At 44.8% G+C, this 27,534-nt stretch overlaps 1 protein-coding gene and 1 long non-coding RNA gene across 2 annotated transcripts; one reads left to right on the top strand and one right to left on the bottom strand.

The window, feature by feature from the left end:
• Window positions 1-1,801: 1,801 nt before the first annotated feature.
• LOC307210667 (keratin, type II cytoskeletal 75-like) lies at window positions 1,802-18,079 on the bottom strand. Its single transcript, XM_079966740.1, has 9 exons — window positions 16,986-18,079; window positions 13,697-13,911; window positions 13,160-13,220; window positions 11,333-11,428; window positions 11,030-11,194; window positions 9,257-9,382; window positions 7,249-7,469; window positions 3,184-3,218; window positions 1,802-2,241 (listed from the first exon to the last, which is right to left on the bottom strand). The coding sequence occupies exons 1-9, from the start codon at window positions 17,463-17,465 to the stop codon at window positions 2,051-2,053; spliced, it is 1,590 nt and encodes a 529-aa protein (XP_079822866.1). The 5' UTR covers window positions 17,466-18,079; the 3' UTR covers window positions 1,802-2,050.
• Window positions 18,080-21,612: 3,533 nt separating this feature from the next.
• Window positions 21,613-23,266, top strand: LOC307210800. The gene is made up of 2 exons (XR_013836128.1): window positions 21,613-22,476; window positions 23,074-23,266. It is a non-coding gene; the product is annotated as an uncharacterized lncRNA (long non-coding RNA).
• The last annotated feature ends 4,268 nt before the right edge of the window (window positions 23,267-27,534 follow it).

Below are 27,534 nucleotides of genomic sequence, written 5' to 3'. Positions count from 1 at the left end.
TTCTTAACCTGAAGCACTATTTCTGGGTTAGCGGAATGTGTATGTAACCTGAAGTGTATGTAACCCGAGGTACCACTGTAACTTATAATTGCCCGTGAGCTCAAAGATTTTCTTCCACAGTATATCTGTGATGGTGAGAAGTGCCCAGTGCTCAGCAACTTACCCATGGAGGTTAAGCCCCACCCTGAACTCCAGCCACCAGCCTCTGAGTAGCCCTGTTCATCTATTACAAATGTGTAGTGCACTCCTGTGTTGAAGGGGAAGCAGTCTTGCACTACAGTCCCTGATGTCACAAGCCCCGCCCCTGAGATCCCCCCGACATCCACCCATTGAGCATTTCTGCTTTCAAAAGGTGAATACCCAACACCCATGTAATGCCTGGCTAGGGCTTATTGGCTGGGTCAGCAGGCAGTCCCCACCTTGAGTGTAGGCACAACCAGGTAGCTCAGGAGGTTCGTGCCCTTTGCTTACTTCTGAGATAAGATATGCTCTGCTCACAGCCAATGAGGAAATGGGGTTCCATTGGGGATGTTTTGCTTTGGGATTCCGTTGGGGATGTTTTCTCATTAGTCATTGCAGAAAAGTGCATTCCTGCTAACTTTCTGTCCTCCAGGGATTTTCTGTTTTGGGATGGGAGCTATAGATGGGATGTTCCATCAGTCCCCGACCCCTGCCCCCTCCTCAAAAAACCTGGGAGATAGTATGTTTTCACAAACAAGCATTGGTAGGCCTGTGATTCTTTTCTCATTCTGGGATTGTGCCATACAAGCCCAGCAGTAAAGTGAAAGATCAGTACTTTTGGGGAGGTCCTGACATCCCAGAAGCACGGTGAGAGCAAGTGATGGGTGGTTGGGCAGTGAGCCCCTCACCAAAAGGGCTATAATGGTAGCCAGGCCTACTTTAGATGAACTCAGGCTTGCAAGATCAAACTGTTTGAATGGGGGAAGCGGAGAGAGAACGTGTGTTAGGGTGCCATTCTGAGCTGCTGTGTCACAAACCATTTTTTGCAACACAAGGCAACAGTGCGGAATAATATTGACAGCATATTAACAGCTCAGCACACCACAGATTTATACGGTTGTACCACTTGTTACGAGGGATGCGGGTAGTGCTGTGGGTTAAACCACAGAGCTTAGGACTTGCTGATCAGAAGGTCGGCAGTTCGAATCCCCGTGACGGGATGAGCTCCCGTTGCTCGGTCCCAGCTTCTGCCAACCTAGCAGTTCAAAAGCATGTCAAAGTGCAGGAAGATAAATAGGTACTGCTCCGGCGGGAAGGTAAATGGCGTTTCCGTGCACTGCTCTGGTTCGCCAGAAGTGGCTTAGTCATGCTGGCCACATGACCCGGAAGCTGTACGCCGGCTCCCTCGGCCAATAAAGTGAGATGAGCGCCGCAACCCCAGAGTCGGCCAAGACTGGGCCTAATGGTCAGAGGTCCCTTTACCTTTACCTCTTGTTACATCATTCTCCGGTTGCATTTTTTCAGGATACGAACGCGGAAAACTCAGAAGTGTATACTTCCGGGTTTTGCCATGCACGCATGTGCAGAAGCGCTCTATCATGCCTCCCGCATGCGCATAAGCGGCACTCTAGTTGTGGACTTTTCAGGGTGCAAACAGCACCCAGGAACAGATCAAGCCCATAACCAGAGGTATCACTGTATTGATTTAACTGTCACCCCCTCTTTGAAGGGAACCCTGGGAATTGTAGTTCTTTGTGCAAGGGTGGTTAACGAAGCCTAACTAGAGGCTTCTCAGCATTGTGCTGTTCTTAGGATTTGGAGGAGTGGGGAGCCATAGAAGTTAAAGTTAAATGCTTGTAGGAGATTTTATATATATCAGTGCCAGCCAACATGGTCAGTGGCTAAGGATGCTGAGAGATATAATCTAGGAACATGTGGAGTGCCACAGGTTTCCCAACCCCGTTCTGAAGCCATGAAAAAGAGTTGTTGCACACAAAGGGCAAGTTTCTTCACAGCAGATATTTAGTGTTGACAGCCTCTAGGCTTTGCAAGTCGTCAGTTTGGTCCTTCAGTACATTATGATAATGGTTCATCTGATGGTTGTCCTTTTGCTCGTAGAAGTTGTTGATATGATTTTCAGGCCGGAGCAACTTCCGCCACCTCCAGAGCCATATCCCACGGTGCCCCTGCCACTTCCAGAACTTGATCCACTTCTGATGCTGAGCCCTTCTCTGCAGCTCAGTCCACTTCCTCCTGCCATGCTGTTGTTGCTAACTACAGCTTCAGGAAGAAGAAGAAGAAGAAGAAGAAGAAGAAGAAGAAGAAGAAGAAGAAGAAGAAGAAGATCATCATTTTAATTGTGGCACACTAATTTTAGAGAGATTCCCAAGTGAGACACTCATTCAGTTAAGCCTGTACAGGATATGATACAATTTGGCATAATACAAATTGCCCATGCATCAAAACATTGTAGAGAGGAGTTCCTTTTTTTCTGAAATCCAGCAGCTAGCTAGCCAACCAGACGGGTCCTTTTCTAAGAAATTCCATCTCACCCACCTCCCCTCATCCATTTTTTCCCCCATTTTTCTCCTAACAGTCACTATTCTACACCATCTGAGGGTGTTCCATCCCCAATGAGTTGTTTTTGGTCTTGTCCTCCTGCTTTTTTAAAAAAGTACTTCAGCTAACTAAGGGTCCACTTTAGGAGAACGAGTTCCCTGTTGGCATATGATATTCACACTTAAAAGCTTTGGAAATGTTTGGAACATTTAATGTGCAAACAATCTGAATCCTTATTCATTAGGGGCTGTAACTTGGGGAAGGTTCATAGCTCAGTGGTACAGCAACTGCTTTGCACGCAGAAGGTCCCAGCTGCCACCTCAGGTATCCCCAGGTAGAGCAGGTAGAAGGATTTCTGCCTGAAACCCCAGAGAGCTACTGCCAGTCAGAGTAGACAGTGCTAAGCTAATGGACCAATGGTCCGATGCAGTATAAGGGAATATCCTTTCTCCTGCCCCCACATGCTGTACTGGGCATCTCTTGCATCTGGAGAGTGGATTTGGTGAGGCGCAGAGAGAGGAGAGAGGGAAAGCTTCACTGCACCAGCAACAGTCCTTGCTCTGGCTTCCAGTGGAATGGGGTACTTGAATCTGGCCCAGGTGCTTCAGAAACATGCTGTCGTTGCAAACCCAGAATACCAGCACAAAATCTTTGGCTACTTACATATGTTTACAGCATTGCCATATTCTCCAGACATCCTGTTTGGGGAAAGAAAAAAGAAAAAAGTGAGCACTTCAGTACTCCACACCCTCCTTCTTCTCAAGCTAGTCTGCAGATACTACTGCATCATGCACACTTTCAGGTCTACACCAAGCTAAGCCCCACTGAATTCAATAGGACTTACTCCCAAGTAAGAATATATAGGGTTCAATGGATCTTACTGTTGAGCAGGGATTGAACTCACTGGTATTCGGGTGTTTGTTGGCTGCTGAAATTACCTTGCCCAAAAGTGTCTCATAAAATCATTCAGCTAACAAAATGCCTTGTAAATCAACCTGAAATTGTCCATTGCAAAATTGATTTCAATTGTCTCTTTGTTTCTTGAAATGTCAGTTGCAACTGATGGCACAGCTAACATTAACAGCATGTTAATTATTCTGGCCTGCAGGGACAGCTATTGTGCCCCCAGGCTCTTGTGGCGTCTTCATTCCCAGCAAAACAAAACAAGATTCCCACCTTACACTTCTCTCAGTAAAGCGTGTTCTCCCTAACAGAGAGCACGTGTTGCGGTTGGGGGAACAAGCCTCCCTGCTGTTACTGGGCAGATTTTGGGAGGAACCCAAGCCATTAAGGGGTTAAAATTGGGTTGCTGGGGAGTTTTGATTGTTGCCAATTTGGAGGAGGGGTCAGAGGCTTTAAATACAGGGGCCAGACGTTGGACGTCCTCTTGGCTGTTTTGCACCGGATCACCCGCCCTCCCTCCCTTTAATGGGGGGGGTTCTTGATCACTTGACCTTGCTATGCCTGTTATGGGGTCGTCCACCTTGGAGCAGGGGCCTGGTAGGAATTTTGCCATCTGGCTGATTGGCTGGTGCCATTTGGTTTTTGCCTACTGCGTAGCAAATCGTCACAACTTGTGAGGTTGGCGGTTAGGCATTGGTTAAATTGGTTCTTGTGCCTACCCCTCCAAATGGTGTGGAAAGGGAATTCCATTAAAGGAATCCAGGGGCTTGCCATTCTTTTCGTCCTTGTCGCTGGCATCGGACTTGGGCTGTGCAAGCCCCACAGGAACATGAGGGTGAGAAATGAAGGACTGATGCCCAGCTTCATTTTCTCACCCAATACTTGTTTCCCACGCTGGCTTCCATTGATGTCCGGAAGGCCAGCTCTGTCCCTGAGGGCAAGGACAGATAGTCATAACCAATGCCTAAGCAACCACTCACATTTTTTGTATTTGAATAAAGTTGTGGCCAAAATTATGCCAAAAACCTTAAACAAAAATTGATGTGTGAAGTGTGAATTTTTTGGGGGGTGGCATTGTGGGACTCAACACGCAATTACACCTGCCTGAAACTTGCTTTCTTCTCCATGAAAGACTGGTTGTCTCTCTCAGCTTGAAAAGTTTAAATCTACCAGTTGTTGTTTGCTTTTGTTTTTGTTTTTGTTGTTGTTTTAGAATTGTTGTTTAAGATAAATTTTATAAATGTGCTTCAATGGGGAAAACAGAGTTGACACAGAAATTGGTGGTGCAACTCATTCTTTCTGCAGCAATTGCAGGAATAAAGGTAAAGGGACCCCTGACCATTAGGCCCAGTCATGGCCGACTCTGGGGTTGCGGCGCTCATCTCACTTTATTGGCCGAGGGAGCCGGCGTACAGCTTCCAGGTCATGTGGCCAGCATGACTAAGCCGCTTCTGGCAAACCAGAGCAGCGCATGGAAACGCCGTTTACCTTCCCACCAGAGTGGTACCTATTTATCTACTTGCACTTTGATGTGCTTTTGAACAATTGCAGGAATGGGTTCTGATAAATAACAAAAAATGGCTCAGAGTGTAATATCGATTCAGCAGCAGTTGCTGATGCTCTTCGTCAAGGAAATTTGGCTAAGTATGAATGAAAACTTGATTTCTGCAACATTTGAGTAGAATGTTGAGTAGGATTTGAGTAGGATTGCAGCCTTGCTGTTGTTATCCGTTATTGCTTATGGCTTATAAATGTGGCAAATCATCACCTCTGTACATGGATGAGGATCCCATGGTCCTCCAGACATTGTCAGAATCAAACTCCCAGCCAGCATGACCAACAATCAGGGTTGATCAGAACTGTAGACCATCAATGCATGGAGGACCACAGGATTCCCATTCTGAATATGAGCATTGCTAGACTGAATTCATTTGTACTTGCTAGCATTATTGTTAGCAAAGCAAATTGCTTGATAATCTACTTACATTGTGAAGATTGTATCCACATACAGTGAACACTGCCAGGCAACTTTTTTAAAACAAACCAACAAGCCAACAAACACGCATTAGTGCCATACTAGTACTGCCACTGTTCACTGGGTGATTGCATTATCTAGTCCTTGTATAAAAGGGAAAGAACATTTTCTATTATTTTTTCAAGCAGCACTGAATGAAACTGATCATGTGCCCTCTTCAGGATTTGCTGGCAAAACTGGCTTCCCCTGTCCCAATAGCACTGAGCTACATCAAACTAGCTAGAAGCTTGTTAGTATCACCCAGGTTTATTTATTATTATTGCTATTACAGTGGTACCTCGGGTTACATACGCTTCAGGTTACATATGCTTCAGGTTACAGATTCCGCTAACCCAGAAATAGTGCTTCAGGTTAAGAACTTTGCTTCAGGATGAGAACAGAAATCGTGCTCCAACGGCACGGCGGCAGCAGGAGGCCCCATTACCTAAAGTGGTGCTTCAGGTTAAGAACAGTTTCAGGTTAAGAACATACCTCCGGAACGAATTAAGTACATAACCCAAGGTACCACTGTATTATTATTATTATTATTATTATTATTATTATTATTGCTCCAACACTGACTGTACAGAAGGATGAAGATGGGGGATGTAGGAGGCAGCATTAACAATTTAAGATTGCTTGTCGCTACATGAGACAATGGTGGCGGAATCTACACACATACTAAAAACGTTCTGAAAATGCTTTTTTTAAAGCATTTTTAAAAATACATTGAATTTTCCATAAGGCTCACCATCGCCATCCTGTGTCACCTTGTATATTGCACTTAAAAGGTTTTATTTGCAGCTGTATAGCTGAGTTCAGTGTTCGTTCTGATCTCAGAAGATTGTGATGGGATTTAAACAACAACAACAGAACAAATCAACATTTGAAGTAGACAGGGCAACAGGGTAAATGAGAACAGAACCTTTCGAGATCAGTTCCTGGATTCTCAAGAATAAATTGAGGAGTGAAACGCATCAATGCCAGAGAAAATGGTGAGTATGGAAACAAAGCCACTTCCGAACTAGGGAGGAGGTGGGGTCTGCCCCCGTGATATCAGGGAATCCTCGGACGCGTCATCCCCGGGCCAGCCAATTGGCTGGCCTGTGGGGCGTGGCCATGCTACATTTAGGTCTGGCGCGGCCGAGGGTCTTCCTTTTTTCTGCACTGCAGCTAGCCAGGTTTTTCCCTTCCCTCCCACCCGTTAGGCTAGGCTCTCTGACGTTGCTATGGACTTCAGTTGGTCGCCGTCAAGGGGCCTGGTAGAAATTTTTCCATTTGGCAGATTGTCACCAGCCGCTTGGTTTTCGCCTGCCTCGTAGCAATCCGTCACAACTCCTCGGTATTGGCGGTTAGGCATTGGTAAGAGTATTGTTCTATTGTTATGCAGATGAAGGGGGAAGGAAGCGCCATCACCTTCCCCCAAAACAAAAGGGTAGTCCGGTAAAGGATTCTGGGGGGCGTGGCCTTGTCCTAAGCCTATGGAGGTGTGGGCCCACGGCACGCCCCCAAGCGGTAACTCCGGGGGGCAGCTCCTAGTTGACGTGCCTCAGCAGGACTCCCCCTACTGGTGGTTAACCCTTACCGGTCTTCTAGCAAGCGGGCTGAATCCAGGTAGTTGTTAGGACCAATGCCTAAGCCAATACCGCTCAATTCCTGTAATCAATAAAGTTGTGGCCTAAGTTGACCCATTAACCCGAATTCTTGTGTCTCGTGTCGTTATTTCTGAGGGGGGAGGCAAGAACTTGCCACGCAACTAGTCCTAGTGTGGACAGCCTATCAGCCATGACATTGGTTTTCACCAAACCCACCTCCATTCTTCTCCTTCCAAGAGGGTCCTGTAGGTAGCAATCTCAATATCCAGGGCTAGCTTAATATTCAAAAGTTCCTGATAATCACGCAAAAGGCGGGCGAGCTCCTCCTTAGCCTTCTGCATGGCATTCTCCAGTTCCAACAGCTTTTCCCTTGCATCTTTGAGGGCTATCTCTCCACGTTCTTCAGCTTCAGCAATAGATGACTGAAGATGGACACACTATGGAGAAAATGCAAAGAACAGAAATCAGCTCACATAGAAATCAGCCCATATCACCAGAGCTTCTTTGAGGGGCGTTTTTTTTCAGGGCAAACATTAGCCATTTTAATTATTATTTATTATTTTCATAAAATTTCCATATGTCCAGTACAGTCTCAAACTGATACAAGAATTACCATAAGAACACTAACTTAAGAACATAGCACACAGCTTTCTAACAAATCGAAATAACAGAGCCATAGGCAAAAGTCCTTAACACAGTCACAATCTCCATTTCATTGTCAAGTACAAGTTAGGAAAGGTCTTGACAAAAGGTCTACCCATAAATTCAATAATTGGGGCTTTAAGACTTTACACCACAAGTGACAGTGCTTTGAATGTTTCAAATACTTCGTTCTGCCTCTAAATGAACGATTCATTCATTTGGATTACTGGAGTCCATTTTTATGCCCTTAACTCTCAGATGTAGCTATGCAGTAAGTAAAAAACAACTTAGGAATCATTGTAGTGCACAAAACTTGGTGCCTTCTAGATCATGGGTCAGCAACCTTTTTCAGCCGTGGGCCGGTCCACTGTCCCTCAGACCATGTGGTGGGCTGGACTATATTTTTTTTTGGGGGGGGGGGGATGAACGAATTCCTATGCCCCACAAATAACCCAGAGACGCATTTTAAATAAAAGGACACATTCTACTCATGTAAAAACACACTGGTTCCTGGACCGTCCATGGGCCGGATTGAGAAGGCTATTGGACCGCATCTGGCCCCCGGGCCTTAGGTTGCCTATCCCTGTTCTAGATGGACTCCAGCTCCCAGCAGCCCCAGCCAGAATGACTAATAGGAATGATTTGGCCTATTCCTGATTTAACCCCCAATTTTTTCCAAAGTAAAATTAAGTCCTGCACTTCTTGAGGCATAGCATGTTACAGATTATCAGACTAAAATACATCTTTTTGAAAGAAAACTTAAAAAAAGTTCACAACTCAAAAATCCATATTTACATTTTGAAGTTTGTAGCAGTCATAATTTAAAGAATTTGTGACACACCTGTATCTATGGAATGCCAAACAGGTAAATGAAAGAACCCCATTGTGTTGTGAAAGCAGCAAAACTATTTATAAACCAGGAACTGAATTATTTAGTTGAAATGGATTCAAGGTATATTTGTAGAATCAAACATAAATATTATTGCCAGCCTTGGGCTTAACTCAAGATCATTTCTTCACAAGGTGATGCTAAAACACCCTGAAAGCAGGGTGAATATCACAGGTGGGGAACCTGTGGCACTCCAGATCTTGATGGACTACAATCCCATCATCATTGACCATTGGCCAGGCTATATGGAACTGATGGGAGTTGGAGTCCAACAGAATCTGGAAAGCCACAGTTTCCCCACCCTGAGTGTATATAAACTCACCCCAAATATTGCAAAACCATAATAAAACTGCTGGAGCTAATTAGTGCTGGATTGACTTGTTTTCCAGAAAGCATTACTGCTATTAAATTCTTAATTAGCTAACAATACATTCACTCCATTAAAAGTCTTTCCCCAAACCACTGCAATGTGCACTATTCACTGTAACATTATTAGACCTTGATGAGAACCATGTGGCTCTCCAAATGTTATTGGACTACAACTCGTATCATCCATGACCTCTGATTTTGCTAGCTGAGGCTGATAGGAACTGAATTCCAACAACTTATGGAGAACCTCCGCAGCAGAGCATTCACTGGATGCAAACAAACAACCTTTGCTATGCATATCTGCTAAAGGAATGTGCATCTTACTTGTTTCTTCACACTTTCCGTTTCTGATCTTAGTCTGTGGATGAGTCGATTCAACTCAGAAATCTCCATCTTGGAATTTTTCAAGGCATCGTCATGTTTCCTCGCTGTGAGCTGAAGTTCCTGAAACTGATTTTAAGTGACATCATAAAGTGTAACAGCAGCTGCCAGTCCTTAGGCCAAATCCATCACCAGTTGTAACTGCCTGCAGCTGCCAGTGGCTGAAGGTGAAAGAAGAGTTGGAGGGAAGCACTATGCCCCCAAAACAGGTTTAGGGGGCATGCAGGTGGAATAGAGTGGGGGGGGGTCTCATTGCGCAAGCAGACCTTGATCCGCAAGTGCATACCGCACCTAGCACTAAGCTGAATTCCATCCATTAGTTCAATGGCATGTTTCAGCATACAATTGCAAAAGCAAGAAGCGATAAAACAAAAAAAAACCCTCCGAATCTTGAGTGTCCCTCAGATTCTCATCTTTGGCTTTTGAATGCAGAAATTCCCAGACAAGAAGGATCTTAGCTCAGTGGCAAAGCATGTGTTTACATACAGGATGTCCCTGGGCATCTCCAATCAATAGGATCAAGGGACATGTGATGAGAAAGCCCTCTCCCTCTCTCTGCCCAAGACCTTGAGGAGCCATAGCAGCCAGCCAGAGTAGACAAGAGTGGACTAGATTTTTTTTAGAAGCAAGTCAATAGATTTTTATTGTTTTGAGCTCTTCTTTGCAACAAGAAAGCATGAGCCCAGGGCTTGCTGCTCAGAAGGTCGGTGGTTCGAATCCCCGCGACGGGGTGAGCTCCCGTTGCTCGGTCCCTGCTCCTGCCAACCTAGCAGTTCAAAAGCATGTCAAAGTGCAAGTAGATAAATAGGTACCACTCCGATGGGAAGGTAAACAGCATTTCCCTGCGCTGCTCTGGTTCTCCAGAAGCAGCTTAGTTATGCTGGCTACATGACCCGGAAGGTGTATGGCTCCCTCGGCCAGTATAGCGAGATGACCGCCGCAACCCCAGAGTTGTTTGCGACTGGACCTAACGGTCAGGGGTCCCTTTACCTTTACAGTGCTCTAACTGCAGGAATTATTTTTAGGTGGGAAATTCTCATTAACTCTCCTGTTTGGAATTTGTCAAGTTTCTTTAAGTAATGTTCGGTAGGTGGGCCACTTTCCACTTGAGTTTTTCCTCCTTACAGCCACTGCCTCAATTGGTGAGATCCACTATGGCATCTTCTGTTCTAGAAGGTCTCTGTATTTCTCCCAGACTATAAATAAGGATTTTCTGATAATATGATTGGTAAAGTCCTTATGTACTTTCCATAGATCAGGTACGTATGCCAACTGTACCTGATATTAAATCCTTCAAGATCTAATAAGTCTGGGTTCCCCAATGAACACCAATCCCTCAACCAGGTGAGACAGACCGCTTCATAGTACAGACTTATATCTGGAGGAGAAGCCTCCTCTGTCCTTAATATCAATTAAGACTAGGTGTTTTGTTCTGGGTCTCTTCCCCTGCCAGATGAACTTTGAAATATATCATTACCATTCCCTGAGACGGTCCGTCCCACCAAGTATCGGGATCGATTGAAAGAGAAACAATAGTTTGGGGAGCACATTCATTTTTATTATAGAGATCCTTCCAAAAAGGATAGCTTCAATCTGCTCCAGGTGTCCAAATTTCCTCTGATGAATTTGTCAAGTTTCATATGGATTTGAGTGGCATTTTAACGGCCACATTTTGCATCGCTTGTCATGTTACTTGCCCAAGCCAGACGTACACACCTTGCTTTGGTACATGGCATCTGCTTCTGCTCGGCTCCTGTTGGCCATATCTTCATACTGAGCTTTGACTTCTGCAATGATGCTGTCCAAGTCCAGGTCACGGTTGTTGTCCATTGAGAGGATGATGCTGGTGTCACTTAGCTGCCCTTGCATCTGTGAGAGCTCCTGTAAGTCACACAGAAATCTTAATCACTGGATAGCCATTGCTCAATGGAATCCAGATAAGGGTAGGAATGTTTGCAATCAGTTTATTTCATGCAGGGAATCTCAGGTGGTCCTTAGGAGAGCACAAAGTATCCTCACCACTTCATACAGGGATCTCAAGAAGTTGAGTTCATCTGTCAGAGAAGCCACCCTGGTCTCCAGCTCCACCTTCTTCATGTAGGCCGCATCTACATCCTGGGAGGGGGAAATTACATTGAAGATCATAAAGGGTTAAGAACCAGTCAAATGAACACACAGCAGTAAAGGTCTAGCCTAAGTTAAGCATTTGATGAAATGGCAGGGAGTAAATCACAGACTGTGGGGCATTCGTCCTTTACTATAGGGTCCTTTCAAATCTACAATGCAAGGTCCTGGGCCTGCAGGGGAAGAACACACCTCCCTCTGCCCAAAAAAAAGGTGAATCCAGTTGGAGCAGGGACGTAAAAATGGAAACATGTTGCATCCCACCTTCCAAACACAGGCCCTCATTTTTTTTGGAAGTGCTAAAAACCCTGAAATTACCATCTTAGATCTCAGATTTGTGCCCTCCACTCTCCCAAACTTAAATCCTATGTTGAATGGAAGAGATTGTGCATCTATCATCTATCTAGCTATATATTATCTATCTATCTATCTATCTATCTATCTATCTATCTATCTATCTATCTATCATCTATCTATCTATCTATCATCTATCATCATCATCCATCTATCTATCATCTACCTATGTATCTATCATCTATCTATCTATCATCTACCTATGTATCTATCATCTATCTATCTATCTATATCTATCTATCTATCTATCTATCTATCTATCTATCTATCTATCTATCATCTATCTATCATTGATGGCATCAGCAGTTGATATCCTTGAGCAGCTGCTAGGGCTCCAGTGCTGTGGCAGGGCCCAGTACACATGATGGTGGATTTGAAAGTCACTCACCATTTCAGATACTCATAACACACACACCCGACACGCCCGTGAGCATAGCATCATTCTAGAGCACTGTGGGAAATCTACATGGCAGATGACTTACCGTGCTGCCTCTGCCACCAGTCCTGCTACAGCTGCCTGCCACTGCTGCCACCATAATCTCTAGCAGGTAAGCCCACCAGGAGAGATCAGCATCAGAGGAGGCACACCAGAGTACCCACTCGAACATGGAGCTCATTCTAGACATATGTGTTCATTCATTCGTTTGTTTGTTTTTAAATTAACAAAACTCATGCACTGCTTTGATTGTAAATTCACTAGTTGCATACCCTCCAACATGCCACAGAGGAAACTCGGGAGAGCAGCTCCTGCACGAGTCATGTGACTTGTGTGAGAGTGTGGCCCCCCCCCAAATGCACATCTTCCAGGGCTGTGCTCTCATGTGAGCCAAAACAGGACATCATGGGATCTAATCAGAAGCTTCTGTAATTCCAGGATGTACCGCTTAAAGCAGGACAGTTGATGGGTAGGTCATCTGTATATTTACATACAGATACCCACACTCACATACCCCTTCATTTACCTCCATTTGGAATAGGTGTGCCACTCCCTTCTGTGCAGCCCACCAGGTACCCCATGGCAATAGTGGGTAGGGCCAGAGGCCCATGTGGGCAGGGAAAGGAAGGTAGATTTTAAGTTTGTACAGAAGGTTGGCTTTTACACACAGAGAGAGAGAGAGAGGAGAGAGAGAGGGGGGGGAGAGAGACTCTAGCCTTCACCTTGGCACACAAGTCAATATCAGAGTTCATGTTACAGCCTGGAGGCTATGAAGCCAGGCCAGTGAGGAAAGAGAGATTGTGTGGTTGTGCAGGAAGATCCCCAGAGCCAGAAAGAGGCCTAGGCAGAGCTATATTCAGACCTCAGGCCTGAGGTCTTTCACCCCTGATTTATAACAAGTGTCATCACTTTGCATGCGTTTCAAGACTTGCCTTTTTTAGCAGTACAAATTCATTCTCAGCAGTGGTGCGCTTGTTGATTTCTTCCTCGTACCTTTGAGAGTAAACGAAAACAAAAGCAAAGATTGTGATGGATTTGTGGCCATAATCTGTTCATTATCTGTTTAAAGTAAGAAGGGAGGGGGCACAAAACCAGGGGAAACGCCACTGGCAAGGTGAAATAGAGAGTAAGGGGCTCTACTAATTTCTATTCTACAATGGCACTTTCCATCAAATGTGTAAACCATGGTAGGAGACCTTTACCAGATGAATTTGTTCTTTAACATCTATGACTTGTCAGTTGTTCCTAATTAAATTTAGTGTTATGCTACACACTGCTGCTTTGGGGCAGGGAAGTGCCTGTGAAGATATGAATAACACAGCTACCTGCATCTGAGAGCTGCTGTTCGGATCGTAGCTATGAAGGCTGTAATGATGAGCTCCTGAACTTCAAAATGTACATCTCCATCACTGGGGAATTGCACTCCAGGTAGGAGGAACTGAGCGCTGGCCTTGCCTTTCCTCACCTACCTGCGCTTAAAGTCTTCCACTAGATCCTGCATGTTCTTCAGTTCTGAACCCAGCCTCCCTCTTTCTCCCTTTAGAGAGTCTAGATGTTTCCTCAGGCTGTTGGTGTAGGCCTCAAAGAGGGAATCCATGTTGCTCTTCGTGTGGGAGATAGGTTGCTGCTGCAGGAGGTTCCATTTGGTCTCTAGGACTTTGTTCTGCTGCTCGAGGAATCGAACCTGAGGATCAAACAGATTGAAAGGGAGGCTGAGTGTCTTTGCAAGTACCCAACAGAGCACTGGTGAGCAGCTTCAGCATGCATATAGGAATGGCCAAGGGTAGTCACACTGCAGCTCTAAGCCCTTCTAGGCATAGCATGGAGAGCAATTGTACTAAAATGTCACATGACATAAAAGAAAAGAAACTGAACTGTTGAATATTTTAGTGCAAATTTTGAGGTCCAAAATGCTCAAATTCAGGTTTCGACTCTAAAGGACAGGCACTCTCTATCAGGGGTAGTCAATGTGATGCCCTTCAGAAGTTGTTGGACCACAACTCCCATAATTTCCATCCAGCACAGTCAATGCTCGGGGATGGTGGGAGTTGTGGTTCAGCAACATCTGACTGGAGGTCACAATATTGGCTATTCCTGATATTACAGTGGTACCTCGGGTTACATACGCTTCAGGTTACAGACTCTACTAACCCAGAAATAGTACCTCGGGTTAAGAACTTTGCTTCAGGATGAGAACAGAAATCGGGCTCCGGCAGTGCAGCAGCAGCGGGAGGCCCCATTAGCTAAAGTGGTGCTTCAGGTTAAGAACAGTTTCAGGTTAAGAACGGACCTCCAGAACGAATTAAGTACGTAACCAGAGGTACCACTGTAATTGCAAAGGTAATCCTTATGTAGTCAAAACAATTCCATCCATGCTGTAGATGGTAGTATCTGCACTCATGGGGGAACCCCAATTTTGCAAAAGCACACACACACAAAATCAGAACACCATGTGGAAAGGGGAACTTCCAAAGCAGCACATTGAGAACAATATGCTGAGTGACCACAAAATGCTGGCTATTGAAGGAGAGCATGGAAAACTTCCTGAGAGAAGGGAGAGGAAATGGAATGGAGTCCTGGAAAAGGGCATGGCTGGCTGGCTGGCTGGCTGGCTGGAACCCTTAACAAAACACTCCACACTGTGACATTGGATGCATAACTGCCTGAATAAATGGTAAGTCTGGATGATAATGCTTAACATTCTATTATTATTTTCCTTGCCAAATCCTGTACATACAAGATGTTTTCTAAACACCCTGGTCCTGATTCAGCTGTGGTTGCAGAAACAATTGTTGGCCTGCGATGGAAAGTGGTCTCACTCTCTGTTCAGTATGATTTGGATAAACACTGCAGTATGCATGAGCAATAAGATGTTAATATCCATTGACTGGCCGCACACATAAATGTCTACTTCTGCAAATGGATATCACTTGCTGGATGGAGACGCATGCCATCATAAGCAATCATAAAACTATGCGTTCAAATTAGGGGAAGAGAACTAAATTAGGAAAATTTCCTTGAGTTTTCTTTTCAATTTGATGTCTTCTCTAGCACATAGGATGCAGCATCACAGAAAGTCTTGTGGTGTATTGTGTGTCCCAGCGAGTCTACATTGAAGAAATCACCTGATTGCTTTACTATATGCTTTACTATATAGCTTGTAGCCCATGTTCCCCTACACTAAAATGACCAGGTAAATTTCCTCTGGATTAGATGGAAAACTATGGATTTTAATTTACAAATATTCAAGTATGGAATTTGATTCAGACATCCTTCCTGAACAACGAGAAGCTGCTCTACCTTTTGTTTATTTATCCTCCTTGGGCTTCGCATCTCATTCCGCTCCGACCCCCCCCCCCCCAGCAAGAACAATGCTGAGAGTTCGTTGGGCTCCCACAAGACTTGTCAAGATATGTGTTATGGAGTGGTTTTACATTATGGAGTTGCCTTTCAATATTCTATATCGTTCTCTCTATCTCTCTGTCTCTCTATCTACCTATCTATCTATCACAGCAGGTCTTAAGAATTGCCAAAAAAGTAAGTTCAACCCAAATGGATCATGCCATGATATTACCACATGCTGTTTTCTCTCAGATGGAAACAGGGGATGTACCCAGAATACATTGTTAGAAGATATTCTTACAAATGTAAAGAAGAAGAAGAAAAGTTTGGATTTGATATCCCGCTCAAAGCGAGGAGTCTCAAAGCGGCTAACATTCTCCTTTCCCTTCCTCCCCCACAACAAACACTCTGTGAGGTGAGTGAGGCTGAGAGACTTCAGAGAAGTGTGACTAGCCCAGGGTCACCCAGCAGCTGCATGTGGAGGAGTGGAGACACGAACCCGGTTCACCAGATTACGAGACTACCGCTCTTAACCACTACACCACGCTGGCTAACTGAAAAGAGCCCATTTCCTTAACATCACCAAGCTTCATTAGATTTGGAAATCAATTTGAAAAAGGACAGTCTTATTAAATCATCCATCTGTCCCCATTCTGTGAATTAAGGTTCAGTGTTTCTACTAAAATGTCTATTTTTCATTTACCGTATTTTAATTTTGCCATAATGAAAAGACAGGCAGAATCCAAGAAATTTGACCCTTTCCCAGATTTAGATAATAACTGGCCAAAGTAGATGCCTATATAACCGTCAGTGTGTCCATTGGTGGTGACAAGTGAGATAAGAATGGTAAAGTGTTTGCACGAAGGGGGGAAGAGGCAGATAAATCATAGGTAAAAAGGTAAAGGTAAAGGTACCCCTGCCCGTACGGGCCAGTCTTGACAGACTCTGGGGTTGTGCGCCCATCTCACTTAAGAGGCCAGGGGCCAGCGCTGTCCGGAGACACTTCCGGGTCACGTGGCCAGCGTGACTTCGCTGCTCTGGCGAGCCAGAGCCACACACGGAAACGCCGTTTACCTTCCCGCTGGTAAGCGGTCCCTATTTATCTACTTGCACCCGGAGGTGCTTTCAAACTGCTAGGTTGGCAGGCGCTGGGACCGAGCAGCGGGAGCGCACCCCGCCGCAGGGATTCGAACCGCCGACCTTTCGATCGGCAAGCCCTAGGCGCTGAGGCTTTAACCCACAGCGCCACCTGTGTCCCACATAAATCATATATAATTCAAAAATGTATGAACTAACATAATCACAGGCATATCAATTTGGAGTACTGCTAAATATTTCCTGTTCAACAAAGGAATTTAGTAACAGTTTAGTGATATGTAAGAAGTAGTTAGTTAACACAGCAGCTCAAAATCCTACCTTGTCTATAAAGGAAGCAAATTTGTTATTGAGGTTCTTGATCTGCTCTCTTTCTTCTCTGCGTACTTTCTGGATCTCAGGATCAATTTCCAGGTTAAGTGGCGCCAGGAGGCTCTGGTTAATGATGACTTCTGGGATGCTCCCCGGAGGATGGGAAAGAAACCCAGGGCCATTTCTTCCATTGCCAAAGTTGCCATTGGCCCATCCACCAAGAGGAAATCCACCAAAATTAACCCCAGCATTGCTACCAAATCCACCTCCGCGATGTGCACCTCCAGGAACCACACTCTGGGAGATGCGCTTAGTACCCCCCAGATTGTAAAGGCTTCTACTGTAAATGCCACCAATTCCACTTGCTGCTCCGGTGCTTCTTCGGCTAGGAGAGGAGGCATTGATTCTGCCCCCTCCGAAAACAATTGCAGAACCAGCACTAAACCCCCTCCCTCCATTCAAAGCTCTGGCATTCAGCTGTCGACTCATTGCGGCATAAAGGTGGCGGCGTAGAGAGAGATGAACAGTCCAAAATCCTCTCCGAGTCTTCCTTTATATGGCTTTCAGAAGCTGGGCTTGGTTGGAGAAGTGAAATGAAAGAAATTCGAACTATTCGCAGGCTTGGTTAGTCTGGCACCAGCCCATCCTTACTTGAAACCCACTAAATAATATGTCCACACCTAGTGGGTCTGGGTGAAATGCAAAAAATGACTTTCATTGAGATTATCAGATGTTCACCTTGCAAACATTTTAACTCTAGAAGCCTACCCCTATATAATTAACACAGTATCTGGCTCTAGTTGAAATCCATATTTCATCATCCTTGTCACTCATGACCAACATAGGTATTAAACTGTCAGCTATAAACATTCAGAAAGCTTTTATTCCCCCCCCCCCTTTAGTTTCTTTCTACTATTTACTGCAGTCAAATAAATCTATCCCTCCCTCATTGGTAATTTATGGGAGTGGTTGACAATTTGTGAAGTATATTGCCCCTCCCCCTACCCTTCAGAAGTTATTATTATTTAATTATCTTTTAAAAAAAGAATATTATTGGTTTTTTCACAATTTTATACATTTTAACTTAACCATTTCAAGCATTAAAATAAAAGGTTCTTTTGAACCTTGAGTCCTCCTTCCCTCCCTCCATGGGTTCCATAAAGATAAAGGACAAGGACCCCTGACAGTTAAGTCCAGTCGCGAACGACTCTGGGGTTGCGGCACTCATCTCACTTTACTGGCCAAGGGAGCTGATGTTTGTCCACAGACAGTTTTTCCAGCTCATGTGGCCAGCATGATTAAGCCGCTTCTGGTGAACCAGAGCAGCACATGGAAATGCCATTTACCTTCCCGCCGGAGTGGTACCTATTTATCTACTTGCACTTTGATGTGCTTTTGAACTGCTAGGTGGGCAGGAGCTGGGACCGAGCAACAGGAGCTCACCCAGTTTCAGGGATTCGAACTGCTGACCTTCCGATCGGCAAGCTCTAGGTTCAGTGGTTTAGACCAGTGTTTCCCAACCTTGTGCCTCCAGCTGTTTTTGGACTACAATTCCCATCATCCCTTGCCACTGGTCTTGCTAGTCAGGGATGATGGGAGTTGTAGTTCAAAAACAGCTGGAGGCACAAGGTTGGGAAACACTGGTTTAGACCACAGCACCACCTGCGTCCCTCAATGGGTTCCATATTTAAGATTAAATTTACTGCATCTTTTACCATTGTCCATCTGTTATATATCCATAGTTACCATAGTTAATTCCACATTACAAGTGTCATTACATCCCCGCCAGTGATTTTAACTATTTACAGTGGTCTTCTAAATAAATTAAAAAATTACTCCAGTCTTTCTTTTAAAAATACTTGATCTTCCTGGTTTGGGATCTTCCCCATCAGTTTTGCCATCTCTGCATACCCCATCAGTTTCGTCTGCCATTCTTCTTTCGTTGGTACTTCTCCTTCCTTCCATCTCTGGGCTAGTAGCTGCCATTGTTGCATATATTATTATTTAATTATCCACTTCGAGGGACAATTCTGAAAGGCAATCTGTAAATACAGAAAGGGAGACATGTGGATTTCTAAGTTAAGAATTTTGAAATTGACTTCCTGCCACAGACAGTCCTCCAGCTACAAATGCTATGTTTTAGGAGGGGAAATGACCTGATTACCAAGGAAAAAACAAACCCCCTTTAAAATGCTAAGGAGCCCTTGGGCAATGAATGCATGTGTGAGAAGAGGGACACTTACCTCATTCCTATTTATTAGAGTGTCTGTGTAGAAACCAGACAACTGTACAGCTCTGTTGGCACTGGGTATGTGGCCCATAACCATGTTAGGATCGTCCTACTCTCATGTAGTAGAATCATAGAATAGAATCATAGAATCATAGAGTTGGAAGAGACCACAAGGGCCATCGAGTCCAACCCCCTGCCAAGCAGGAAACACCATCAGAGCACTCCTGACATATGGTTGTCAAGCCTCTGCTTAAAGACCTCCAAAGAAGGAGACTCCACCACACTCCTTGGCAGCAAATTCCACTGTCGAACAGCTCTTACTGTCAGGAAGTTCTTCCTAATGTTTAGGTGGAATCTTCTTTCTTGTATTTTGGAACCATTGCTCCGTGTCCGCTTCTCTGGAGCAGCAGAAAACAACCTTTCTCCCTCCTCTATGTGACATCCTTTTATATATTTGAACATGGCTATCATATCACCCCTTAACCTCCTCTTCTCCAGGCTAAACATGCCCAGCTCCCTTAGCCGTTCCTCATAAGGCATCGTTTCCAGGCCTTTGACCATTTTGGTTGCCCTCCTCTGGACACATTCCAGTTTGTCAGGGTCCTTCTTGAACTGTGGTGCCCAGAACTGGACACAGTACTCCAGGTGAGGTCTGACCAGAGCAGAATACAGTGGCACTATTACTTCCCTTGATCTATACTCTTATTGATGCAGCCCAGAATTGCATTGGCTTTTTTAGCTGCTGCATCACACTGTTGGCTCATGTCAAGTTTGTGGTCAACCAAGACTCCTAGATCCTTTTCACATGTACTGCTCTCAAGCCAGGTGTCACCCATCTTGTATTTGTGCCTCTCATTTTTTTTGCCCAAGTGCAATACTTTACATTTCTCCCTGTTAAAATTCATCTTGTTTGTTTTGGCCCAGTTCTCTAATCTGTCAAGGTTGTTTTGAAGTGTGATCCTGTCCTCTGGGGTGTTAGCCACCCCTCCCAGTTTGGTGTCATCTGCAAATTTGATCAGGATGCCCTTGAGTCCATCATCCAAGTCGTTGATAAAGATGTTGAATAAGACCGGGCCCAAGACAGAACCCTGTGGCACCCCACTAGTCACTCTTCTCCAGGATGAAGAGGAACCATTGATGAGCGCCCTTTGAGTTCGGTCAGTCAGCCAGTTACAAATCCACTGAGTGGTAGCATAGTCAAGACCGCATTTTACCAGCTTCTTTACAAGAATATCATGGGGCACCTTGTCGAATGCCTTGCTGAAATCAAGGTAGGCTACATCCACTGCATTCCCTTCATCTACCAGGCTTGTAATTCTGTCAAAAAACGAGATCAGGTTAGTCTGACATGACTTATTTTTCAGAAATCCATGCTGACTATTGGTGATCACAGCATTCCTTTCTAGGTGCTCACAGACTGTTTGCTTAATGATCTGCTCCAGAATCTTCCCTGGTATTGATGTCAGACTGACTGGGTGGTAATTATTTGGGTCCTCTCTTTTCCCCTTTTTGAAAATAGGGACAACATTTGCCCTCCTCCAGTATGCTGGGACTTCGCCTGTTCTCCAGGAATTCTCAAAGATGACTGCCAGTGGTTCTGAGATCACATCTGCCAGTTCTTTTAATACTCTTGGATGCAGTTAATCTGGCCCTGGAGACTTGAATACATCTAAACTGGCCAAGTATTCTTGTACTATCACCTTAGTTATTCTGGGCTGTGGAATCATTTGCTCCAAATTCTTCAGGTCGGGCATTGTTTTCTTTATTGGAGAAGACTGAGGCAAAGAAGGCATTGAGGAGTTCAGCCCTTTCTAGTGCTGTGGTCTAAACCACTGAGCCTTGGGCTTGCTGATCCAAAGGTCAGCGGTTTGAATCCCTGCTACAGGGTGAGCTCCCGTTGCTCAGTCCCTGCTCCTGCCAACCTAGCAGCTCAAAAGCACGAAGTGCAAGTAGATAAATAGGTACCACTCCAGCGGGAAGGTAAACGGTGTTTCCGTGCGCTGCTCTGGTTTCGCCAGAAGCGGCTTAGTCATGCTGGTCACATGACCCGGAAAAACTGTTTGCGGAAAAAGGTTGGCTCATTCGGCTTGTAAAGCGAGATGCCTTAGTCCCTTCCTCTTTCTCATCAGAGAGCAAAGAGAGAAAGAAACAAAGGACAATAGTCCTACATCGTGGAACACAGTAACACAAAACATCCTGTCTCCGTCACTTCCCACACTGTTGATTGAAAACATACACCGTCATGTGATAGACAACAATCCCATGACTGCAAACATGGAGCAAGAATCCTAACATGGAACACCACTTACAGACATCCAACTGAGTGTGACAAGAACCTAAGAAGAGTTCTGCTGGATCAGACCTATGGCCCATCTAGTTCAACATCCTGTTCTCCCATGGGCACGGCCTGAGCACAAGAGCATTCTCCCCTTCCACAGTTCCCAGCCACTAGTATTCTGGTGTCTCTAGAGCAAGGTCACTTGCATTCATTAACCATGTTAAGTATCTACGTAAGATCTACTGAGGTGGGTTTTTTAAAAAAGTTTAAGGAAAATGTGGGCCTATTGGGATCTTTGGAATGCTGTAAGAATATGATTAGGAAATAATAATTTTAAAAATGGCTATACAGTGGTACCTCGGGTTACATACGCTTCAGGTTACATATGCTTCAGGTTACACACTCCGCTAACCCAGAAATAGTGCTTCAGGTTAAGAACTTTGCTTCAGGGTGAGAACAGAAATCGTGCTCCAGCGGCACGGCAGCAGCAGGAGGCCCCATTAGCTAAAGTGGTGCTTCAGGTTAAGAACAGTTTCAGGTTAAGTACGGACCTCCGGAACGAATTAAGTACTTAACCTGAGGTACCACTGTAACTTATTTTAAGGGACTGTTATTATAGGATGGTTTGTCCATCCTATAATAATGAATGATAATTTTGTATGTTTTTTGTATTGATATGGTACATGTGTGTGTGTAGTAAATGTATAAATGAATTGTTTGGGTTTCTTTTAATATAATATTAAAGCAGAGGTTGCCAACATGGTGCCCATGGGCACACATGGGCCCATCAAAGACTTTGCAGGTGCCCACAGAACCCTCTCCTTCCACCTTGCTGAAATAAGGGTTGAAACGATCATTCTACTGTAGCCAAAAGCACATAAAGAGGTGCAATGGTCATAAGACCAACTACATAGGGCCTTCTCATAAGATCATTAAGTCCAGAATCTAAAATTACCTACCACACTACTCTGACAAACACTTGGTGGTGGTTAGTTAGGCAGGTATAGAATCATAGAATCATAGAGTTGGGAGAGACCACAAGGGCCATCGAGTCCAACCCCCTGCCAAGCAGGAAACACCATCAGAGCACTCCTGACATATGGTTGTCAAGCCTCTGCTTAAAGACCTCCAAAGAAGGAGACTCCACCACACTCCTTGGCAGCAAATTCCACTGTCGAACAGCTCTTACTGTCAGGAAGTTCTTCCTAATGTTTAGGTGGAATTTTTTTTCTTGTAGTTTGGAACCATTGCTCCGTGTCCGCTTCTCTGGAGCAGCAGAAAACAACCTTTCTCCCTCCTCTATGTGACATCCTTTTATATATTTGAACATGGCTATCATATCACCCCTTAACCTCCTCTTCTCCAGGCTAAACATGCCCAGCTCCCTTAGCCGTTCTTCATAAGGCATCGTTTCCAGGCCTTTGACCATTTTGGTTTCCCTCCTCTGGACACGTTCTAGTATGTCAGTGTCCTTCTTGAACTGTGGTGCCCAGAACTGGACACAGTACTCCAGGTGAGGTCTGACCAGAGCAGAATACAATGGCACTATTACTTCCCTTGATCTAGATGCAATACTCCTATTGATGCAGCCCAGAATTGCATTGGCCGATTGGAGCTATCCAAGGTCCTGCAACTCTAGTCTGACCCCATTCTGGACTTTGGTTAGCTCATCTGACCCTAGAACAGGCATGTCCAAAGTCCGTTTTGGGGGTCTAATCTGGGCCTGCCGGTCGATTTAATCTGGGCCCCGTGGAAGTATAAATCAGTATTAAAAAATCAGTATATATATAAAAAAAAGCTCAGCAACTTTGGTCAGCCCTCACGCATGTTCACTTCATCAAATTTGGCCCTCTTTGAAAAACGTTTGTGCACCCCTGCCCTAGAAAAATTGAAAGGCCATGTAAGAGTTTAGAGCTTGACTAAGGAACATAGGAAGCTGCTTTCTGTTGAGTCAGACTAATGGTCCATGTAGTTCAGTAGGCTGCACAGCATCCTTACAACATAGTGCAAAGAGTAGGGTGTGTGCCTGTGGTGCCTAGGCAACTGGGAAATGCTTGCTTTCATTTGGCAAGTGTTGTGCAGGTACTTAGGCAACATTGGGGGGGGGTGGATTGCCAAACTCTTCGCACTCTGTGCTGTGGTTGCTTTCATTCCGAAAGCTAGGAAAGCATCTCCACCCTTGGGACAAAGAGATTATCATAGCTGCAAACTGTCAGAGAATCAAAGCTAAAGTATCTGGGCAAGAGAACAGAGAGGGACACCAATTTCATAGAATCATAGAATTGCAGAGCTGGAAGGGGCCACAAGGATCATTTCTGCTCAGCTTTCATAACCTTTGCTGTTAGCTTTCACACACATATACCCCATACTCATCAGTCTCCAACCTCTGATGCGCCAGACACAGCCAGGATCTGTTCCCTTCATCTACCAGGTTCTCTTTCCTGTCAGGTTAGGCTAGGCTTCTGCCCCATTCCAGCAGGCTCCACTCCATAACCTATCAGGCAGCATCCCTTACTTCAGAAAAGGGGATCCTGTGGCCTTTCAGATGGTATTGGACTCCAAATCCCATCAGCCTTAGCCAGCATGGCTAATGGCTAGAGATGATATGAGCTGTATTCCAGCAACATATCTGCAGGTTCTCCACCCCTGTTTTGTTATAGCCTCTGCCCTCTGGGTCTTAGGATCTCAGTGGACCAGGCAACCCTAAATCAGGTGGAGAAGCATCTGGGCAGATTGGCATGAAATGAAACGACTAGATTCAAGTGTTCTGTTAACTAAGGCTTGGGTTACAGGGAGACTGAGGCCTTGTGGTGGCGGTCTGGATATTATTGCCCAAATCTTCAGAGATACAGACTCTGGGGGTCAGGGCAGAGCCTGAAAGGCTAACAGGTCGTGGCAAAATGTCTCTGGTAGGTTGAGGCGGAGCCTGGAAGTGTGCAGTTGGTCTACGGACTGGATCATGCTAGGGTCAGGGATGAGTCCTGTCACAAAAACCCATAGTTTAGGTATCCTATGCCCATAGTTTAGGTCAGTGGTGTCCAAACTTTTTTCAAAGAGGGCCAGATTTGATGAAGTGATGAAGTGAAGGGCCGTGGGGGCCAACCAAAGGGCCAACCAAAGTTGTTGACCTTATTTAGGATTGAAGTTGTTGAGCTTTCTTTAGGGTTGGAGCTGTTGACCTTCTTTTAGGATTGAGGTCGTTGAGGGTTTTTTTCTGACTGGCAGGCAGGATTAGGCCCCCAAAATGGACTTAAATGGAGGTTTAACTAAGATTTTAATGTGTTGTGTGGAAGAGACATCATTCACTTAGAGTCCAAGGAGGAGGCAAAAATGCTGAGTCTTTGTGACTTTAAGATTGAATATTATGTGGTATGTTGCTTCCTTCTCTCTCTGTCATCCTGGGACTCTATGAACCAGGACTGTTTGTGAGCAAGATGGGAAAGTGACAGAGGTCAGTATCACCCAGTCTGAGCAGTAAAGATCTGGGCACACTGAACCATATAAACCAGCAGAAATGTAGAAAATCACACAGGCTTAACTGCAACTTGAAGGTGTAGGAGAAGAAGAAGGTATAGGAGAAGAAGTGTGGTAAGAGACAGGATAAACAGGCTGGATTCATTAGGGTGGGGTCTAGAATATATCTATTGCAGAAAACAGTATTGCAGAGGTGTAACCTGTTAGGGTGTGGCCAATTATGCATCATCACAAAGAGAGGGCAAAAGAGGACACAGATTTGCATCAAAATGGCAGGTGCTGATTTAGATGAATAGATGCACATTTATTAATAATTTCTAAGATTCAAATCAAAATACATAAAAAGAGCCCTACTGGATCAGGCCACATGATGGTTCTCAAGGTTGCCAACCAGATGCCCCCAAGGGAAATCTAAGCAGGACCTGAACACAAAAGCATTCTTCACTCTTGTGGCTTCTAGCACCTGGTATTCAGAACCATTACCGCCTCCAATTGCGGAGGCCGAGCAAAAGTGTCAGTGGATTAATCTAATCTTTTGAAAGAATTAGATAAATTAAGGGAGGATAAAGCTAATTCTTTTAAAAGATTAGATTAATCCAAGTTGGCAGCCATCACTGCCTCCTGTAGGAATAAGTACATCTCACCATAGTGGGGAAAACTGTGGCCAAGTGACCTGTGTACCTGCTCGGAATAAATGTTGGCAGACAACTTCAAGGCCACGCCTTTCCTTTCTTTACCCCAGACCTGGACCAGAAAAGACCTGCAAATAGACGGCACCTTCCAAGCAGGTTTTTCTGGTTTGCTTTTAAATGCTGGTAAAAGTGCTTGTTATTGCTTTTAGAAATTGTTTGTTACATTTGTACTGGGAACTTATGGTGAAGCATGAGTAAAGGTAAAGGGACCCCTGACCGTTAGGTCCAGTCGCAGATGACTCTGGGGTTGCGGCGCTCATCTCGCTGTACTGGCCGAGGGAACCGGCGTACAGCTTCCGGGTCATGTGGCCAGCATGACTAAGCCGCTTCTGGCGAACCAGAGCAGCTCACGGAAACACCATTTACCTTCCCGCCAGAGCGGTACCTATTTATCTGCTTGCACTTTGACGTGCTTTTGAACTGCTAGGTTGGCAGGAGCTGGGACCGAACAACGGGAGTTCACCCCATCGCGGGGATTCAAACCACCGACCTTCTGATTGGCAAGGCCTAGGCTCTGTGGTTTAGACCACAGCGCCACCAACATCCCGAGGAAGCATAAGTAAGAAATCTAAATAAAATAATAATAATAATGATTATGATGTTTCGTATTGCTTATATGATGGCTTTATCATTATGCTATCAGTGTAATTGCTTACTCTTAGTGGTTACTTTTAAAAGAAGAAAAGGATTGTTGTAATGGTTGTAGTACGAAAAGAAAAATCTGTAACAATTGCATTCCCCCTTTTTTCAGTTTCTGTGTTACACACACACACTTTTAGCCAGTTTCAGTTTAAACCAGGAGGATGTATTGCAGCTGCCTTTCTTATCAAGCAGAGAGGCAGACTTATTCCTCATTCACACTTTCCATGATGACATCAGCAAGCCTCCACCCATTACATTACAATGTACAAATCCATTGTGGCTGTTGCCATGGCAGTGAACTCATCAAATGATTAGCCGGTGAAATACCTGGGATGTCTTTGGCAAGGTGTCCATGAAACTCTGGGGGTGATGATGATGATAAATTTGCCATCCTGTTAACAAACATTTGGACTGACCTGTTCACACTGTTTGTAAGAGACCAATATCTTCTCATCCACTTTATGTCTCCTAATGGATAATATAACATTATAATGGAAAGGCACAGTTTAGATGCCATGACTGCCTTCTGTTTTGATGCTGTTTCCAGACATAGGCTTTCCCTGTGTGCTCACATTAGATGTTTGCCATCTAATCTATGTGAATAGACTCCCAGAAGCTGGGAAGAGGTTCCAGTGATTAGAGGGTCAGCCTTCATAGCCCCCCCCCATAGTTCTTGGCCCCTTTCCCATGGCTCTGAGTCTCCACCTACATACTTTTGCCTACCCCCCGCCACTCTATTCTTTACCAAAAAAAAAAAAAAAAAAATCTCAGAAGAAATTCTGAGTCTTCAGAAAGCAAATTTAGAATAAATTATACTTTGCAACATTTATGCAAAATGTAGCAGCCTGCATAATTTATTCAAAAGGAGGAATTTGGCACACATGGTATTTTTCATAGTTCAAGGAATGACTCTAGGTTTTCTTGCAGGATTCTCTTTCTACTAGATTCTGCTGGCTCATGGTGACACCCTCCTGCTGTCAATTTTGAAAGGCGAGGGCATGTAAAAGGGTGTTCATAGGGGCTTCAGATCTCCCTTTTTTCACAGACAAAGCAAAACCAAAGCCTCTATTCCAGGCATCCCCAACCTTTGGCCCTCCAGATGTTTTGGCCTACAACTCCCATGATCCCTAGCTAACAGGACCAGTGGTCAGGGATGATGGGAATTGTAGGCCAAAACATCTGGAGGGCCAAAGGTTGGGGATGCCTGCTCTATTCCAAAACCAGCCTCTTCCTGTCAGGTGA

This window comes from Podarcis cretensis (assembly GCF_951804945.1).
Source record: "Podarcis cretensis genome assembly, chromosome: 2".
NCBI lineage: Eukaryota > Metazoa > Chordata > Lepidosauria > Squamata > Lacertidae > Podarcis > Podarcis cretensis.
The sequence above is the reverse complement of the archived record's forward strand: the minus strand, read 5'-3'. Positions and strand labels throughout refer to the sequence as shown.

Excerpts from the sequence above, each read along its gene's own strand:
- LOC307210667 (XM_079966740.1), bottom strand. The coding sequence starts at position 17,465 with ATGAGTCGACAGCTGAATGCCAGAGCTTTGAATGGAGGGAGGGGGTTT. Across the intron at positions 11,429-13,159 it reads AATTTGTACTGCTAAAAAAG|GATGTAGATGCGGCCTACAT; the intron begins GCAAGTCTTGAA and ends TCCCCCTCCCAG. Across the intron at positions 3,219-7,248 it reads TTGGAAGGAGAAGAATGGAG|GATGTCTGGAGAATATGGCA; the intron begins GTGGGTTTGGTG and ends TTCCCCAAACAG.